The 20,038-nt window shown below is 34.5% G+C and overlaps 2 protein-coding genes across 2 annotated transcripts in view; one reads left to right on the forward strand and one right to left on the reverse strand.

Moving 5' to 3' along the window:
* LOC102622641 (KH domain-containing protein At1g09660/At1g09670) overlaps positions 1-12,890 on the reverse strand; it is a 95,879-nt gene extending 82,989 nt beyond the window's left edge. Inside the window, exon 1 of the mRNA XM_052441886.1 lies at positions 12,848-12,890. The gene's annotated coding sequence lies outside the window, so the exon portion shown is untranslated. The remainder of the gene's footprint in view (positions 1-12,847) is intronic.
* LOC127902175 (very-long-chain aldehyde decarbonylase GL1-9-like) lies at positions 11,485-11,979 on the forward strand. Its single transcript, XM_052440989.1, has one exon. The coding sequence runs from the start codon at positions 11,485-11,487 to the stop codon at positions 11,977-11,979; it is 495 nt and encodes a 164-aa protein (XP_052296949.1).
* Positions 12,891-20,038: the final 7,148 nt, after the last annotated feature.

Raw genomic sequence — 20,038 nt, forward strand, 5'->3', positions numbered from 1 at the left:
ATAACAAGTTTATTTATTTTTTTTTTGGGATGATATAACAAGTTTAATTAAATAATATGCATATGTCTTATATACATTTTTGCTTCTTTACCCTCTGTGTTGAATGAGAATGAAATTGACACGGACAAGGACAGTATGGCGTAACTCTTATTTACTACTTGAATTCCTCTCTCTTTATTCTTTCCCAATAACCCCATTTATAACCCTATTTCTTTGATATTTTTATAATCTTTTATCACAATATATTTTATTGCAGTGCACAATTAAGATTTAACAATAGGGTTATAAATTTGATAAGCATAATATTGTTAACTGTTAAGCATCCCACTTATATATATATATATATATGATAATTACAACACCTTTAAGTAGCATAGTTCTACTTACAAATTTAAATACAGTGTTAAGTTGAGCTGTGTTAATTGATAAATCTTGATTTTAAAAAAAAAATTAGAGAAGAAAAGAGTAAAGAAGGAACTAAGAAGAAATAACTTTAATATATTAAAAATTATATAAACTTAAAAGGGGGCTTTTAGGACAATAAATGATATATACATTTTTTAACAAAAGAAATTTAAATTTATTTTTAAAGTCACCAGGAGCTTCAATTCTTAGTGGGCACCATATGGCATGTGGAATCATTCAAGGGTCTTATAGTAAGTAAATCGCTTTCCTTTTTATATGTGAATAGAGATAGTATGAATGAGCATATGATTTTTTTTTTCAAATATTGAAAAAGAAATAAATATATTTTATAAAAAAAATAAAATAAATATGTCATTCCGAAATTTACATTAAAAACTGCATACTTAAGATTTTAATTAAATCATGCTTATTCAAATTTCAAACAAAAATAAAAATAAACATCACCATTGACCTTTAATTAAAAAGTGTAGGGGGTAATAGTGAAGACGAACTTTTTTATAATAGCGATTAAAACATGACCCTAACTCTAATTGTAGGGTCAAATTTATAAAAAGTAGTAACTTTTTTTAACGCAGGACGGACTGATTTTATTGTTGTAGGTAATCTCGTGTCATACGCAAAGTGAAAAAGAGTGTGAAACGACGATATTATTCCAAGCACATGCTTGGGCGCGGCGGGCCCTCGCAAACCCATTTTAACACCGCGTTAGCCTTGTTTGGCTAAATAGGACAAAACTACGTTACAGACTCTGTATGTAACAGCTCAATGGAAATTAGTCTTGTATCAGCTAAGTTCCAACAACTTTTCCTCTCTCCTGCAACGCGTGGATGCTCCTCATTTGCTGCGTTACATACAGAATCTGTAACGTAGCAAGGTCCGGCTAAATAATATGCATATGTCTTATGAACGTCTTTACTTCTGACCCCATGCGTTGAATGAGAATGAAACTGACACAAAAAAAGACAGTATGGCTTATCTTTTATTTATGACTTTGAATTCCCCTTTCTTTATTCTCTCTTAATGACCCCATTAACAAAGCTATTTCTTTGATATTTTTATAATCTAACTCGCTTGGTTCACTTAGTGAGGTGAGCTTCAAAATATTGGTCTTGTACCCTTCAGGATTTAAAATCTCTGTTAACTATGTGACACGTCCATCTTGTTTCCTCCTAATTTGCTCCCCTATGGCATTAAGGTGAATCTTCTTCATTCACAGAGATGTTAAGTAACTCAGCATTATCAGCAAGACCTATTCAAATTGTGTGTATGTTGTAGCTTTCTCTCCTACGCCCAGGCTTTATGCCTCGTATGCCTCAGTTTGACGTGAAGAAATAGTTTATCAAGGCCATTGGTAACAATCAGCAATAGCAATACTGCCTTTCTTCAATCATAGCAGTGTTTATCGGGTACACAAGATCAATTATCTTCTTATTAATTAAAAAATAACAAAATAATATATATTTATAAATGTATAAATCAATTTTATTCGATATTTATATTCTTACAATAGTTTAACAGTAAGATTTACCGAACATATACGATTGCTTTTAAAACGCACAATACTTTTAAAAATAAATTTTAATAAATGTTTAACTGATTCTCTTTACAATTGATTATTTATATAGCATAGCTAACATCAATTATTTTTTAAGGAACAACAGTATCAAATTGGCCCTTATTCTTTTTGTCAAAATTATTATTTAAAAGTCCTAATAACAATACATTACCATTTTTTTTTTCCACAACAGTTATAGCTTAAAAGTCGTATCATCTTAATACCAAATAGGGCTTTAGTAATTTAGTACCCATTTTTTTCTTTTTCTTTAGCAACTTAAAAAAAATCTAAAACAAAAAAGGAAAATTGAGTATGAAATCAAGCATTCGTCAAGTATGAAGTTGGTTAAGTCGAGTATAAAATTAGGTACTTTTTTATATGATTTTAAATAAAGGGTATTTTAGTTTTTTTTTCTTTGTGACTTTGGATATATTTCTATAATACCAGTAGTGTAAACTATGTAATAAGCATATATTTTTCATTTTGCTATGAATGGGACATATCCAGCGCCATTTGCTCCCGTGACCGATCTTTATAACTGATCCAATCGCCCTTGTTATAGTCACTAGATAGAAAGCTACCATAGTAGTTCTGATATGTAATGTGAGTGATGGCAGTGTTACGCATCTTTGTATAGGTTTATTTTGTATAAATTAATTAGTATAAACTTATTAATTGTATGAAAATATAAAATAATAAATATAAATAATGTAGACTAATGTGTATTTAATATAACTGATAAAATTTTGTTTATATAAGAATTTATAGTTTTATTATTACTCATATTAAGCAATCAGTGCGTGATTGGTCACAACATAAGTGGCAATGACCAAATTGTTGAGTCGCTGACGTGGGTTCTCAAAATGAGTCGATAGTCAAGAAATAAGCTATCAAGTTATAACAATATATTGTAAACATGTCTTTAAGATGATACATTATCATCATCAATATCATATCCTAATTGAAAAATTTGTATCACATGATGCCGTCCCTTCGACGCATATTTCCACCCCCATTACCCTTTACATAAGAAAAGATTTCTGGTGCTTGGAACATTACTCCTTATCTTTTCAAGTCTATTCAAGTCTGTTAATAATTAAGCTAAACCTATGAGTCTCCAATATTGGGCGAATTAAATTTTGAAAGCAGGCCAACCTATTGTCAGATCTGCCTTTCAAATTATTGACTTAATTTTGCCAAAGGTGAAACATTTGAAGAAGAATCCTTCTAAACAGGTAGTGTTGGTCGTTGTTGTCCTCCTGAGGAAGTGTCATTAGCTTGAAACCTATTGCAAATGTTGATCCAAAATGGCTTCAAGGTTTCGTTGTAGAGCTGACGACAAGCTTTTGTAAACGACTTCCAATATTGATGCACAGCAATGATAATGGGAGCGCATATCCATGTAGTGTACGAAATGATATGACGAATGTCCGAGCGTGGAACAAATGTGGAGACCAAAAAGACTGCAGAAATAGATCCGGAGACAACTGCTACAAGGGCCCAAGATTGGGAAGAATTTTCTGAATGAAGTCGAGACTTGAGGTCAGCAGAATGTGCATAACAATATATGGCTGTGGCTATCAAGAAAGACCATATGTTTATTGAGTGTGTTTCAAGCAAGGACTTTGTTTGGCCTTGAACATTCGCACCCACAATGCCTATGAGAGCCGCAGTAAGATACCCAAAAATGTGGGGATAGGACATTGAGGAGAAGTGATTTCGCCCGCTGCAACATTGTCAAAACGATTAATCAAACTTCTATAAATTCCATTTCCTTTGAAAAAAAATAAAATAAAAAAGACCATGTATTAATTTCCTCTCAATTTGTGTGTCAATTATTTGCTTTTGACCAAACCAATTCTCCTTTAAAAATTTGAGGGGGCATCATTTCATTTGCACGAAAATTTCACCCAAATGTTTCATCAAAATTTTGGTGTATACACATTGTTTTAACAGCTTTCATGGCTCACCTCCTTTTCTGTTAAATATTGTTTCATCAAAATTTTATTATATACATACTTTTTTGAATAGTTAAATATTGTTTTTGCCGTTATTTTTGACATCTTTGACATTAAAAGACAATTTTACCCTTATTTAAAATTTTTAAGTGTAAAATTACTAGAAAACCACAACACTAGTCTCAAATTTCAGTTGACCTATGTGGATATTAAAATTTGTTAAAGATAAAAAAAAAAAAGTAAAAATGTTTGGCTATGGGAATCGAAATATCCCCTACAACATCATCCATAATCATATATTCACGATAGCAATTTAATAAACTTGAAAAAGCAAGAAATCCAATCCCAATCAATCAAACAGCCAATTTTCTTCATAGAGTTCAGCTTTTGCCTTTAAAAACTCTAACTCTTGAGACCCTAAATAAACCCATATTCAAAGAATCAAAGTTACATGTTTCTATAAAGAAAACCTTCAATTTACCCTTTAAAATTTTGAAAGCATTAATTTACTTCTATTTATCAGTCAAAAGATTAGAATACATGGAGACACGCTGATAACAAACTTTGTAACTCCTTAATGAAATTTGATAAATATAAATAAATTAAAGATTATCATTTTAAGTGGGGGTAAATTAAAAATCGTACTCTTTTTTTATTGTGTTTTAATAAGAGAAAGAAAGAAAACAGAAAACAAATCACTTCTATAGGAGGCGTAACAAAATCTTCAGCTAGGACTTAACCAATTTTTTCACGGAAATTAAATTAGGAGGAAAAAAAAACTCTTTGAAGAGGACTGCATATATATATATATACACTCAAAATAAATACAACTTGAGTCAATAATGGTAAAGAAAATGACCATACACTGAAGGGTTAGGATTTGGATGATGCAGAATGCAGTGGCAGCTTTGCATTTGCATATATGTATCTCAGCAAACCCTGGATTGAGTTTTCTTTTTCTCGCCAAATAAGGTAGGGAACAGCAAATGTGATCGATTTGAAAAACAAAAACAGCTTGAAACTTGGAAGGAAAAAGGGGGAAAAAAATATCACTTTAAGAACATCTCAATTATCTCGTGGCTTGAGCTTTCACAGCTTAAAATTTATATATGTCAAATGCAGGGGGGGCATGCGGGGGTTTCCTAGAAAGTTAAAAGTGTTCCGAAGAAATATCTCGGCTTAACAAGTTAAGCAAAGTAAGGTACATCCTCTCAGAAGGTTGTGGGCCCAAATAGAATCCACAACTCAATTTACGAGAGGCGGTGCTTACGTATGAAAAATTCTATGGTGTAATTATGGTACCGTATTATAATTACATCCAGACGTTGAATGTTAATGGATCCCATTAATTTAAGTATATCTAATGACTGAATATAATTATGATATAGTAACATAATTACACCGTAACCTGATCCCTTACATGTAAGTCAATTATCTCTGCTTATCATATTAAAGTTCCCGGTCGTGTCATTGTATGACGTGAATTTAAAGTTCCCCTCTCATCAAAAAAAAAAAAAAAATGAAATAAAGCTGCCCTGACTCCTGAGGGCCCTTGTATGACTCGGTCTTCAAACGCTGATTTTATTGAATTGATGGCGAGATTAAGATCCGCACCAAGCTGGTACAAAAAAAAATTATCCTTATAAAAAAATTATTATTTTTGAAACATTTTCTTTCTCTCTCAAACATCACCATCATCCCTCCCGCCAATCTTTTTCATCACCAATTGAACATCGCCACCAAAATATGTAATTGCAAAACACAACCTTTTTATTTGAAATAAAAATCAAATAATCAACTTAAGATTACAAAATATTTAAATCCACAAAAACCAGATTTGACAATTATAATAATCAAATTAAGATGTGGCTGGAATTCCAGGACACCTTGCCCGCCCATTGGAGGAGGAGTTTGGAAAGGGGCCATTTTTTGAATATGCCCATTTTCCTGAATCAAGGCATCTAATGATATAAGGATTCCTCTCTTCAGAATGATATAAGGAATCCTTTCTTTTATGCTTGAAAACTTTATCATCATCAAATCCAAAACAGCACATGATGCTCAAACTCGATGAAACAATCAAGAGCCCTCTAAAAAGTGATGTGGAAGAACCAAAAGCTCTATCATTTAAACCATAGCATTCAGCTATGAGCAATAATAACTTAAACATGGATGTAACTCAAATTTATCTTCACCTGACAGCTAGACAGGCGTACGGTAGACCGTATTGGTATCAGGTTAACATACGAGGCAAGTTCAAAGAACATTTCTCTTTTATACCAAAAAAAAGAAATAGCTGAACTAGATGATACTCTTAGTTGAGTAGAGAATGAGTATATTAATCTAGTGTGACAATTTATTTTAGGTATACCATATGATTCCAACCTTTATTACACTAAAAGATGGTCATCCCATCATTAACAAAAACATAGGAAAATAACATGAAACTGCAAAATGATAAGAAAGAAGTATAATTTCGACTCAGCCATAGGATAGAGTAGCGTGAGCATTCTGGGTTTGATTCATCTCATCGTAACCTTCGAAACAGTGTATTATATACCAAAACCGGACACCTGCATCCCAATTTATGACATGCAAAATGTATCATGCTCATGATTATCCTAAGTAACTGTTCTACATCGCAACCGAATGCAATAGTTCCATTTCAAATTAAATTCAAAACAATAAATTCAAGAGTTATTTCTTAATTTTTTTTTTTTTGAATCGAAATACCCTCTACGAATTTTATAAATAGACTTCTAATTTCTTTTGCAAAATGCACCAAATCCAAGTGATTTTCCTCTTCTCTCCCAAATAATTTCAACATTTGGCGATGGAGCTAACGACAGGCATCAGTAAACAACGTGCAATAGTGATACACAACAATGATTAAAGAAAAAAAAATCCATGAAGTGTATACCATGAAATGACAAGAGAGAGCGTGGAACAAATGTGGAGTCCAAAGAGATTGCAGAAACAGTCTCTGACAGCAGCGGACCTACAGTTGGGCAAGGCAGGGCTGTAGCCCAGCCTAGTTCCAGAAAAAATCATTTATATCGCTTATACTTTCGTTAATTTTATATAAGTATAGAGGTTTTATTTTGTTTTCATATATATTCCTCTCAGTTAGCCTTATGTTTTTATCAATTTCATATAACAATAAAGTTATTATTTTATTTTCAAATATGTCCCTAATTTAATTATATTTTTTTCCAATTGAAATTAGTTACTTATTTTATAAAATGATTAAATCATATGTTTATTGAATAGATAAAAAACATTAAGGGTCCAAAATATTATTGGTGCTTTAATTTATTTTTAAAAATTCTAATTGAAAAAAAATAGTATGTCAACGTAGTAAAACATTGTCACTAGTATTAAAAGTACTTAAAAGACATATAGTAATAATTATCAACATTTTCATAAACTTTTTATGTGAATTTTGAGATTTTATTTATTAGTTACATTATCTAAAAGGACAAGTTAGAAAATAAAATTCAAGTATTTTGAGGAGGTTTTAATAGAAGAATCATCAGCAGGTTTTTCAAAGAGAGTCAGAGACTTAGAGTGCCTGCCAAAGAAATAACGGCACTTTAAATACCTTCTGTTGGATTGAGTTTAGTTTGTTATTGAAAATTTTGACTAATAATACTTTTATAATTTAAAAAGATGAATCACTTTTAAAGTTTTAGTTTATTTAAATCTAGTAATTAAGTACTTTTCAAATATAAAAGTTCTACTTGGAATTTTTAATTGATTGCGATTACATGTATTGATTAATTTTAACTTGAAATTCTTAATTGATTTATATAATTACATGTTATTATAAGTTGCAATGTCAGATTCCATATTTCAAAAATAATGCTTTATATTGAATTGTCTTTTGTATTCTATCCTTTTTCTACAATTATTTTTGTTTAGAGTGCCGTATTTATAAGGTTTTTCATTTCCCCTTTATTTGATGCACTTCTCTCTACCTATGAATGTTTATGTCACTTCAAAATATAAAATTTTTAATTTAGTCCGAGGTAACCTGAAGTCCTAGGTTCGTCCCTCGACCCTGAGGCAGCAGCAACAATGCACTAGAACAAGGAAGAAGTTTCTCGATGAAGTTGAGATTTGAGGTCAACTGAATGTGCATAATAATATACGGTTGTGGCTATCAGAAAAGCACATATGTCCGTTGCGTGTGTTTCAAGTAAGGGCACAGTTTGGCCTTGCATATTTGCATCCTCAATGCCGATTGGAGACAAATGAGATATCCAAATATGTTGGATTATGACATCAAACAGAAGAGTTTTGGCCCCCTGAAAAATCATTAAAATAATTAATCATCTTCTGTAAATCGCGTTCACTTGGAAAAATTTAAATCATTCGATTTTGACTAAGTTTTGACCATTAATTTTAACATTTTTGGCAATTACTAGACTAAAAGATAATTTTGCCCCTCATTTGAATCTTTTAAGTGTTAATATCATAAAAACCAATTGACTTGTGTGGATAAAAAATAAGAAATAAAAATTTTTCAAATTTTTTCAGTATATCTCCATCTACCCAACTCAAGCCTGCGCCCTTCAATTTTCAGGTGCGCCCATGCAGTTACGAAACACGTTTGTTTCCTAAAAGGTTAAAAAAAAATGTTTTGATTTGGGATTACTTAGTCTTATATGTGTCGATTACTCCAAAAACGGATGAATAAAAAAATCCTCTCCACCTTCATCTTGCTTTTTAAATAATTTTAATTTTGAGACCTTAAGGTGGCATTTATTTTTTAATCTGAAATCCAAATGGTTCTTCATTAGTTTGAATTCTAAATAAACTGAATATCTGAATTTGAATGATATGATTTTTTTTAATCGCTAAAAAATATTAATTTGTTTTTGTTTTTAACTTTAAAAATTTTAAAACTAATATTTTTGCTTTTGTGCCCTTACGAATTATTAAATTTACATTTGTTGCAGTCGAAACAAGAGAAAAATATAAAATAAGTTAAAAGAATCAATCACAAATTCACTAACAAAGGCAATGCAATGCAACTGTCAATCCATCACTATGACACAATGATACTATCCAGAAGACAAACAACAAGTTTAAATAACAAATTAACATTATACATAATATACTTAATCAAATCTATGATCTATCTCTATCAATGATCAATTTAAAAATTTGAATGCTAGAATTGATCAATGGCTAAATTATCCTCATTTGATCTTACACAATGAAATTGGAACAAGAATTAAAGATTATGATTTTTAGTCTTTATTACCCTATAATCAATTATTATATTGTAAATGAATGAATAAAAAATAAATCTATTATTTGTTCTTACCAAGAAGAAGGCGAAGAACTGAAGAAGCGAAGAACAAAAAAATCATGTTTGAAATCTCGAATGAAATAAATGCTCACTTTTAAAATTTATTTATATGAATGACAAAGTTGTAAGTGAATAGAGTGATACAATTGTAAACCAGATAGTGGCATTTTTATAAAGGTCGGTCAAAGGTGGTTAAATATAATAATAAAATATTATAAGATACATATTTTCTTTGTAATAAATTGAATAAACGTATGACCTTAAAACTAATTATTAATGCTTTATTGGAAAATTATATAGTTTATATGTAGATAATATATATTATACTTAATTGTTGGGGTTTGAAAAGGATTCGGGGGTAAAAAGAAAAAGTAAATTATGGAAGCCATTTATGTTTTGCAATTGGGGGCATAAAGAGGGGAAGTCAGGAAAAAAAATTTTGGGTGGGCTAAAATTTTTTCCCAGTCCATATGTGATCTCAATTAAAAATATAAATTTTAAAAGAAAGTTTCATTAACACATAAGAAAATACATCATATCCAAGAAGCAATCAAATCACAATTAAACACTATTTAAGTTGTGTCTTACCATTCTTTAAAAAATTAAAGTTATGCTTTACTATGCTTCGAGAATTAAACTCATCCATTATCGGTTTTGAATTTATGGTGTCTACAAATTCTTTTTCAATGTAGATAATAAAGGCAATGCAACTGTCAATCCTTCATTATGACACATTGATAATATTCAGAAGTCAGACAATAAGTTTAATTAACAAATTAACATTATACATAATATACTGGATCAAATCTATGATCTATCTCTATCAAAAATCAATTTAAAAATTTGAATGCTAGAATTCAATGGCTAAATTATCTTCATTTGATCTTTACAATGAAATTGGAACAAGAATTAAAGAGTATGATTTTTAGTCTTTATTACCCTATAATCAATAAATATATTGTAAATGATTGAATAAAAAATAAATCTATTATTTGTTCTTACCAAGAAGAAGGCGAAGAACTGAAGAAGCAAAGAAAAAAAAAATCATGTTTGAAATCTCGAATGAAGTAAATGCTGCTCACTTTTTAAATTTATTTGTATGAATGACAAAGTAGTAGATTAACAGAGTGGTACAGTTGTAAATAAGATAGTGGCGTCTTTGTAAACTTTGCATAATGGCAATTTTGTAAAATTTAGACAGGCGGTAGCCCGTCTCAATCCACGCGGAGCCTTGCCACCGAGTGTAAACATAGAGAATAATTTGTAAATCCAATAAGCTTAGTTAAAGTAAAATACTTGACTTTAAGAAATTTCTAATAATCTTCTTCATCTTAACCAAATTTTTGAAGTGAAAAAGATTCATGGCACCTTGTGTTGTACTTTAGCAAGAGAAAGAAGAAAAAAGAAAACAAATCGCTTTCATAATCATAGGGGCTTCACCAGTTTTTTCACAACGCAAAATTGACGGCCGTTATGACCGTAAATGCCTCTGTTAGATTTGACGGAGAAGTCACGGGATTACGCGATGATCATCAACGTCTCCAAATTTTAATGCCTCTGTTAAAAAATAATTGAGAAATGCTAAAGGTCGGGAACGCTGAGAGAACACTAAAAGAAACGGCAGGTTGTGCTGTCGTTTCGTGTTCTCTCAGCTCCCCCCAACATGACTAAGAAAGCGAACCCCCACGTGAAAAAATACTTCAGCTCAAGTCACTTTTGCCAAAAGCTGCCATTTGGCCCCACATTCAAGTCACTTTTGCCAAGTGAATTTTGCCCCCCACATGAAAGTTTGAGTTCTCTCCTTGCTCATGACCAAGCAAAGCTAAGTTTGAGTTCTCTCCTTACTCCTTCACTCGTTCACTTCTCCTTCGTTTCTCGTTCACTTATTTGCTCATCACAAACCAAGATAACTTGCTCCCATTAATTTCAAATATTAAACTGCTTTGTTGAGTTATACAACCTGAAAGTACAATTCTTTCAACATCTAACAGCATCCTAGTTCACAGTTAGATATCAGAAACAAATGTTAACATATTTAATGCCAATCTTTATTCCATGAGAACTTAAAATATCCAAAAGAGATGCATCTACCCTACATATCTATTTACACAACAAGTGTCCCTTCAATTCCAACAGAATATACATGCCTCCATCTTAAGATTTCATAGGGCACTGAAATTAAAAATTTCGTCAACTGATAGAAGCCACCACACAATGGCAAAATATATATGCTTATTATCAAAGAACAGAAGGCATCATTTGAGCAAATTAAAGAGACAACTATTCTCAGCCATTCTTCTCAATATGGGATAGACTTCTTGTATCGTCATATCCACTCTCAGCACCATAGGCTGGTTGTTCCTTATGCAATCGGCGCCCTTTACAATCACCCACTTGAGGGACTTTTGCTCGACACTTTGGGTGGAGCCCTCTCTTTTCTTGTCTCGAGAATGACTACACGAACAGCCGTGATATTTTTCTGCTTTGCTGTGATTAAAATTGTTGATGATCACTCTGGGCTTTGGTTGCCTGGCAATATCTTCCACTTGTTCTTCCAGAACAACATCACTTATCACGATGTCCACCATCAACTTCAGGGCTTGAAGTACAACTATTCTCAGCCATTCTTCTCAATATGGGATAGACTTCTTGGAACTCACATGCCTTACCATCTAGTCAAGCTACCTGAAGGAGGTTTTGAGGCTCGACTAAAGAAAGACTAGATGCTATTAAGACAATTTGACTGTATCATAAATTAATTATTAAAATAATTATCAACAATACAATTACCAAAATAATTGTGGGAGTTGGAGTTCATGTGGGAGTGCTAGAGAAGGAGTTGAAAATAGAAAGGAAAAGGAGTTGAGAGGGAGTGAAGGAGTGCTGGAACGGATCTGTTGAAAGCGAAGAAGGAAGAAGGAGTGCGGGAACGGATCTGTTGAAAACGAAGAAGGAAGTGGAAGAAGGAAAATGATTTGAAAGTCACATGGGGGACGGATATCTGTTACTCACGTGGGGGGGGGGGGGGGGGGGAGAGAACGAAACGGCGGCTGCCGTTTCTCTCAGCGTTCTCTCAGGATTCCCGATGTTTAGCAACACTCAAAAGAATTAACCTCCGCTTCAGATCGAACGACTCACGAAGTAACTTCGAAAATGTATATAAGACACATGCATATTGTTTAATTGTTAAATTGTTCCCTTTGTAGGTGCTTGTGGACTCCAAATTAATTGTACGCCTTTTAAATAGAAATAAGTGCATTAAATATTTTTTCCTTTTTACTTTATTTTCGGAATTTTTGGGAAAAAGCGATGACTCATGAGAAGAAGAAGAAGAAGAAGGATAGTAGAATACATATAATATCGGGTTTTTTTTCACTTTTTACTTCTTTCTTTGATTTTTTTTTAATTTTTTATTATCCCTTTTGTGTCATTGGAGTCCAAAAATATTGTGTATAAATAAATAACGCGGCTTCTGAGTTTATGATAATTTACCATGCGTTAATAACGCTTGATGAAAATGTTGCAATCAGGTAGTGTAGAATCAATAGTTAATGAAATATACAATAACAAGAGTAAATATTAATAACGCACCAATATTACAAATCAATAGCTAAGGATGAAGCGAAATTTCACCAGCAAATTAGGACAGCAGAGGCAGCATCCATAAGCGTAAAAGTAATTATGTCACTCTGAAATTTCATAAGAGTAAATTAGGACAGCAGGGAAAGGAATAAACAAAGCAATTTGCAAAGGACAGAGGCATAAACATAATAGTAATTATAAAATGTCAGACTGTAAGAAACAAGTAAAAAATGTATAATACTTTTCACATTAGTCCGACGGTTCGTCAATGTCTTTGTAAAAAGCAAATATTTTCAAAGGTAAATAACACTCTCACAAATGTTCAATCAATAATACAGTTGTTTTTTAAAGTGATAACTACTGATTCTATATTGATTCTTCAAAATAATTACACATTTATCATAATATTATTTATTTATTTTATAATTGATATAGTATTTTAAAGATATTTTAAAATTTTTTAACTTGACAATGCTCAATAAAGGGTAAAGTTTAAATTATGTTACAAAAAGTCTTTAAACAATATAGAGCAAAGCTTTTACTTGTATAACAAAAGAACGCATATGAGGGGATAAAAAGACTGAAGGTATGAGTTTGATTATTATCACAATAATTATTTCTATTTCAAAGATTGAAATCTGAACATTAATATATTTTGTGGAATTTTCTCCATTACTTTTTCAAATTACTACATGTACATGGATGATTGTTTGTTACTGCGAACGGCAAAACATTTAATTTGGAGAAAATTCCGTCTAGACTGGTAGTGTTGGTCGTAGGTTCCCTGTCGAGGAAGTGTTATTAGCTCGAAACCTATTGCAAATGTCAATCCAAAATGGCTTCAAGGTTTCGTTGTAGAGCTGACGACAAGCTTCTGAAAACAACGTGCCATATTGATATACAACAACAATAATGACAGTGCCAACCCACGCAGTGTACAAAATGATATGGCCAATATTAGAACGTGGAATAAAGGTGGAGATCAAAGATATTGCAGAAGTAGATCCTGAGACAACAGCAATAAGGGCCCAGAATTGGGAAGAATTTTCTCGATGAAGTCGAGACTTGAGGTCTTCTGAATGTGCATAACAATATATGGCTGTGGCAATGAGAAAAGACCATATATTTATTGAGTGTGTTTCAAGTAAGGGCTTAGTTTTACCTTGCACATTTGCACCCACAATACCTATGAGAGTCGGAATAAGATATCTAAAAATGTTGGGATATGACATTGAGAAGAAGAGATTCCGCCCACTGTAAAATTGTTAAAATGATTAATCATCTTATGTATATTCCATTTCCTTCGAAAAAAAATTAAAATTAAAAAACACTGTTATTTTCCTCTGAAATTGTCTATCAATTATTTGCTTTGACCAACGCAATTCTCCTCTAAAAATTTGAGGGAGCACTTTCATTTGCACCCAAATGTTTCATTAAAATTTTATTGTATACACACTTGTTTCAACAGTTACTATGGCTCAGGCTGCTCACCCTGTTTTGTTAAGTATTGTTTTTATTGTTAATTTTGACATCTTTGACATTAAAAGACAATTTTGACCCTCCTTAAAATTTTTAAGTGTAAAATTACTAGAAAACCACAACACTAATTTCAAATTCTAATTGACCTGTGTGAATATTAAAATTTCTTAAAGATTAGAAAAACAGTAAAAACATCCCCTATACCATCATCCACGATCGTCTATTCATGATGACAATATAATAAACTCGAAAAAGCAAGAAATCCAATCCCTGTCAATGAAACAGCCAATCCATACGCATGCCCACCCCACACACACACACACAACGGATGATGGTGGTGGCTTATTTTTTTTTTCCTCGGTCAATCCTTCATATTATATAATAAAAAATAACATTACCAGAGGCAAAGATGCTTCGACGTTTCCAATGTATATATTCTTAATTATTGGCTAAATAAAAAATCTCAACCCCAAAACTAGATAGTAATTTAATTATATAACTTTTTTAAAATGTACCAACACTAACACTTTTCTATCTTTTTTGCTCTATTCCAAACTAGCAACCAGCACAACGACTTTTGAAACTAACCTGAAAAAGAAAACAAAAGAAAAGACAAAAAAAAAAAAAAAGAAACAAAGAAGAGACGCTAGTAACTAAGAACAAAATAAAATACAACAAAGAGAGAGAGAAGTAAATGGAAGTGATAGCATTAGCAGCGGTCAGCTAGCTAAAAGCCTGAGAAAACAGGCTATATAAAGAAAGGGTTTCTTTTCTTTCTTTTTTTTTTTTTTAAATGCACATATAGCCACGTGTTGTCTCATAAAAAAAAAATACTTTATACAAGTCCTAGGTCAATTGGGCTGCAAAACATTTAAAATCGAACATATCAGGCACGCTGTAAGTTCGCATTTGGAGAATCATGTTGTCAGCCCCGCAACCCCCAAATGGGAACTTTAGATAGAAATATATAGCATCCCAACGATAATATTTATTAATAATAAATTTACTTATTATTTGTTTTTGTCAAAGACTCCTTGATGGTATTTCATGTGTTGAAAAAAATATAAAATAATTTTATTATTGATACAATTAAAAATATATTTTTCAATATATATAATTAAATTATCACTTGATTTGTTCTTAAAATGTTTTAATAATAGCAAAAATATGGATATAATGCAACATGAAGAACAAATATGAATACAGACACATTAGGGAATGGCAATGGGGAGGGTAGGGGATGGGACTGACATCTCCATATCCATCCTCAATATTCTGCATATGTTCTCATCCCCTTTCCATCCCCGTTAGAATTACTTGAGAAAATTTTTATCCCCTCCCCAAATAATAACAGGGAATCCCTGACAGTCCCCGATCCCCAAGTAATTGATACATTTTTAATTTTAATTTTAATTAACTGTATTAAAATAATTTTTTTTAATAAAAGTAAAGTTAAGGCGGCAGCTAGCTGCCATAGAAAATTAGAAATTAGGTTTTACGATTTTGCCTTAACTTTTGTTTTATTAGATAAACGTTTAAAATATTTAATGAATATTATAAATTAAAAAAAAAATTGGGCCAACAGGATCCTGTCTGGCTTTTTTTATGTCCTGAATAGATATTTAAGATTATAAATAGTTAAGTAGGCTCATTAAAGCATATGACAAATTGTTACATAAAACCAGGATAATTAGAGTGCTAATCAAATAACCCAAATTATAGATTCCCTAATCAAACAAACATAACAAAAAAAATTTGAAATACAATTTTTTTTTCAGAAATGCGAATTGGCACCAAATAAAATTGAGCAAAAGCTAATGCTGTCCTACAAGTTGGCATGGTCCTCCTTTAGCAAGGTTCAAATAGGGAAGACCATAGTAAAAATAAGAGGAAATAATTTAACTTTATCTATAAATCCTACAATTTAGATGCTAGTAAAATAACTCCAATCTGAAGCATCAAATGTACAAGATTCATAAGCAAAAACAGGTTAAACGATTAGTTATTACCTGGATTACGTTGTACATATTACATGGTATACCTAATCAGACAAATAACAGGTTACAATCCAAGTTTTGTTGATCATGAAAGGTTTGAGCGTGATAGTCCATTTAGGTCATTAGGTCAGCCAAATGGGAGACCAGTGGATTTGGAGGGTTTGTATACAATGCAAACTGAGCTAATAATGCCTGTTCATGGTTTTATACGTGCCAGGTATTTTTTATCCTGTAATTGTGAAATTGCTGCCAGAAAATTTTATATTGTAATTTCTTGGAATTCTGACTGCATGCTTTTCTTCTAATTGTTATGTTTCTGTTAATGATGGGATGACCATCTTTTAGTGCAATAAAGGTTGGAATCATATGGTATACCTAAAATAAATTGTCACGCTAGATTGATATACTCATTCTCTAATCAACTGAGAGTATCTTCTAGTTCAGCTATTTCTTTTCTGGGTATAAAAGAGAAATGTTCTTTGAACTTGCCTCGTACGTTAACCTGCTACCAATACGGTCTACCGTATGTATGTCTAGCAGTCAGGTGAAGATAAATTTGAAATGTAACTATTACGTTCGTTTGCGACGTGGAATAGTTACCTAGGATGATCATGAGTAGGATACTTTCTGGATGTCATAATTTGGGATGTAGGTGTCCGTTTTTGGTGCATAATACATTGTTTTGAAGGTTACGATGAGATGAATCAAACCTAGAATGCTCACACTATTCTGCCCAATCATTTTGCAGTTTTATGTTGTTTTCCTATGTTTCTGTTAATGATGGGATGACCATCTTTTAGTATAGTAAAGGTTGGAATCATATGGTATACCTAAAATAAATTGACACACTAGATTTATGTACTCTTCTAGTTCAGCTATTTCTTTTTGCGGCACAAAAGAGAAATGTTCTTTGAACTTGCCTCGTATGTTAACCTTGTACAAATACGGTCTACTGTACGTATGTCTAGCTGTCAGGTGAAGATAAATTACATCCATGTTTAAGATTAAGTTATTATTGCTCATAGCTGAATGCTATGGTTTAAATGACCGAGCTTTCGGTTTTGGTTCTTGCACATCACTTTTTAGAGGGCTCTTGATTGTTTCATGGAGTTTGAGCATCATGTGCTGTTTTGGAGTTGACGATAAGTTTTCAAGTATAAAAGAAAGGAATCCTTATAACATTAGATGCCTTGAGTCAGGAAAATGGGCATCTTCAAAGAATGGCCCCTTTCCAAACTCCTCCTTCAATGGGCTGGCTAGGTATTCCTGGAATTCCAACCGCACCTGTTGTAAAGAGAGTTGTTTGGGAGGGATACTGTTTGGGATAAATGCGTCGAAGGGACCAGGAATGACGAGCAGATATCTGATGGCGGAGTTCTGCGAACCGGTGTGTTCCGTTAAAGCCTGGTGCGTGGAAGAACAGGAGCAGAAATATCCTGCCCGTCCACGATGTTGTCGTCCGCAAGGCCAATTTCCTATAAGAGGCATAAGGCCATTCCGGTTAGAGATCGAGAGGCGAGGAGACCCGGTCGACGGCAGTAGGCAAGACGTGCTCTCCAGCACGAGAATCTAGGCACAACAGCCACGCTTTCCCCTGAACCGCGACGTAACACGCAAGATCTCACAGAACCATGACAGCCACACTTTCCCCAGAACCGTGGCGTAACACGCAAGGTCTCACAGAGCCATGGCAGCCACGCTTTCCCCTGAACCGTGGCGTAACACGCTAGATCCCATGTTTTGCCCATAACGCAGCAGTTGGAGTCCCATACCGTCTCGAAAAGAGCGGAAGACTGAGATTCAGAGGAAGCCTATAAAAAGGTAGCCAACGAAGGTAAAAGGGTTGGCATTCTGGAGATTAGAAGAGGAAAAACCTAAAAAGAAGAGAAAACCACAAAAAACGCCATAAGACCTGTGGCAAGCTTTTCCCGAACCTTCATATCTGACTTGAGCGTCGGAGGGTTTGCGCCGGGAAAACAACCGGCGTACTCTGACTTATCTGTGTACGCAGGGACCTCTGGAGAAGAAGCCTGGCGAGGAGACCTCCTGGTCGTGACGAAGTTGATCGAGCAGAGATCCTGATCGTAGAACGAGGAGAACCGGAATCTCGCATCAACATTTTGGCGCCGTCTGTGGGGAGCCAGAGCAAAAAGCTTCTGTCGATAGCAAGAAGAGGGGTGGAGTAAGCGAAAGGCAATGGAGATAGGAGGAAGTAGCGCACAAGGGGGTGACATGAGGCTTAACGATTCCGTGACGCTGAGGGAGGTAATCAGCGAAGCACGGGAAAAAGTCATGTTCGACCGGATGGAACGAATGGAAAAGCAGATGGAAACCTTGACAACCATCCTGCATGAGCTGCGGAACGAGCGAAGGGTAACCCAAGAGGGAAGGGTGAGAGGCGGTGGAGCGGCACCAAGTACCGATAGTGCGGAGAGAAGTCAAACCGCTGGGAGATTTGGTGGTGAGAGAGGTAACGTACCTCTGCGGGGAGAATTTCATAGAGAAAGAGAGCAGTCCCCGGTAAGACAGACTTGTGACGGGGGCGACGGGGCGGTGAATGCAGAGGAAACAGAACTGAGGCAACACTTGCATGATGTAGAGCGAGAGCGGGATCAAGCTGCAGCACGTGACCCTGGTCGCGCAGGACAGCTGGAGGAGGAAGTGCGAAGGCTAGCGCAAATAATTGACGACATGCAAGGGAGGAACAGAGCCCCTGGTTGGAGGATAATGCTGGACGGGGAATCACCGCTCGCAGCAGAGATCATGAGGGCAGTTATTCCGAGAGATTTCCGCCTCCCCGACCTCAGATACTCGGGAAGAACTGACCCGCTGATGCACATAGAGCGCTTCAACGACATAACGGGGGTACAGGGATTATCTCCATCCCAAAGGTGCAGGGTGTTCCCACTATCCCTTGAGGGACGTGCACGAGAATGGTACAGGAAACTTCCTCGGGGCAGCATAAAAACCTTCGAGCAGATGTGCCAGGAATTCGCAGAGCAGTTTAGTGGGGCAATGTCACCGGAAGATGACATGATGGAGCTGAAGAGCATGAAACAGGGGGAGCAAGAAACCTTTCGGGAATTCATCAAGAGGTTTCATCGGGCTGTCCTCGACTTGGGAGCCTTCAACCACCCTCAGGCGTTAAGGGGACTGAAAGAAGGGGTGAAGATAGGAAGGCTGTGGTACAATTTGAGAAGCCCAGCTATTCAAACGTATGCAGCCGCATACGAACAGGCTAAAAGAGACATCGAGATTGAGGAGGAGAAGGCTGCACGGATCAAGACAGACCAGTTGGAAGGGTTAGGGAGGAAAGAGAAGAAAGCATTACCAACCAATGGGCCGATCAGGAGGAGGGACCACCAGATCTCCGGTAGTGGAGCAGGAGGTAGGGTAATTGCTTACCAGCCTCATCAGAGGCCGCCACAGTATCAGCGCAGCAGGGCGCCACCTCCTCGTTCCCCAGCTAGGGAGCCTTGGAGAAGACATGATTCGGCATCCGGTGATCTTCATCAACATTCCCACGGTAGCAGGACGAGCAGACCAGAAGCACTCCCACCGCCCCCAACTCACAGTGGGGCAAACAGAGAAAGAGCAGTGCATCTGGTCGACCAGAACCAGGACTATGGGCGGTACACTCCCTTGAAGATGCCCCTGGATGAGGTGTACGATGCCATAAAGGATCGAGGGCTGCTGCACCTCCCTACACCAATAACAAAGCTAC

The sequence above is a fragment of the Citrus sinensis genome, chromosome 5 (assembly GCF_022201045.2).
Source record: "Citrus sinensis cultivar Valencia sweet orange chromosome 5, DVS_A1.0, whole genome shotgun sequence".
Classification (NCBI taxonomy): Eukaryota; Viridiplantae; Streptophyta; class Magnoliopsida; order Sapindales; family Rutaceae; genus Citrus; species Citrus sinensis.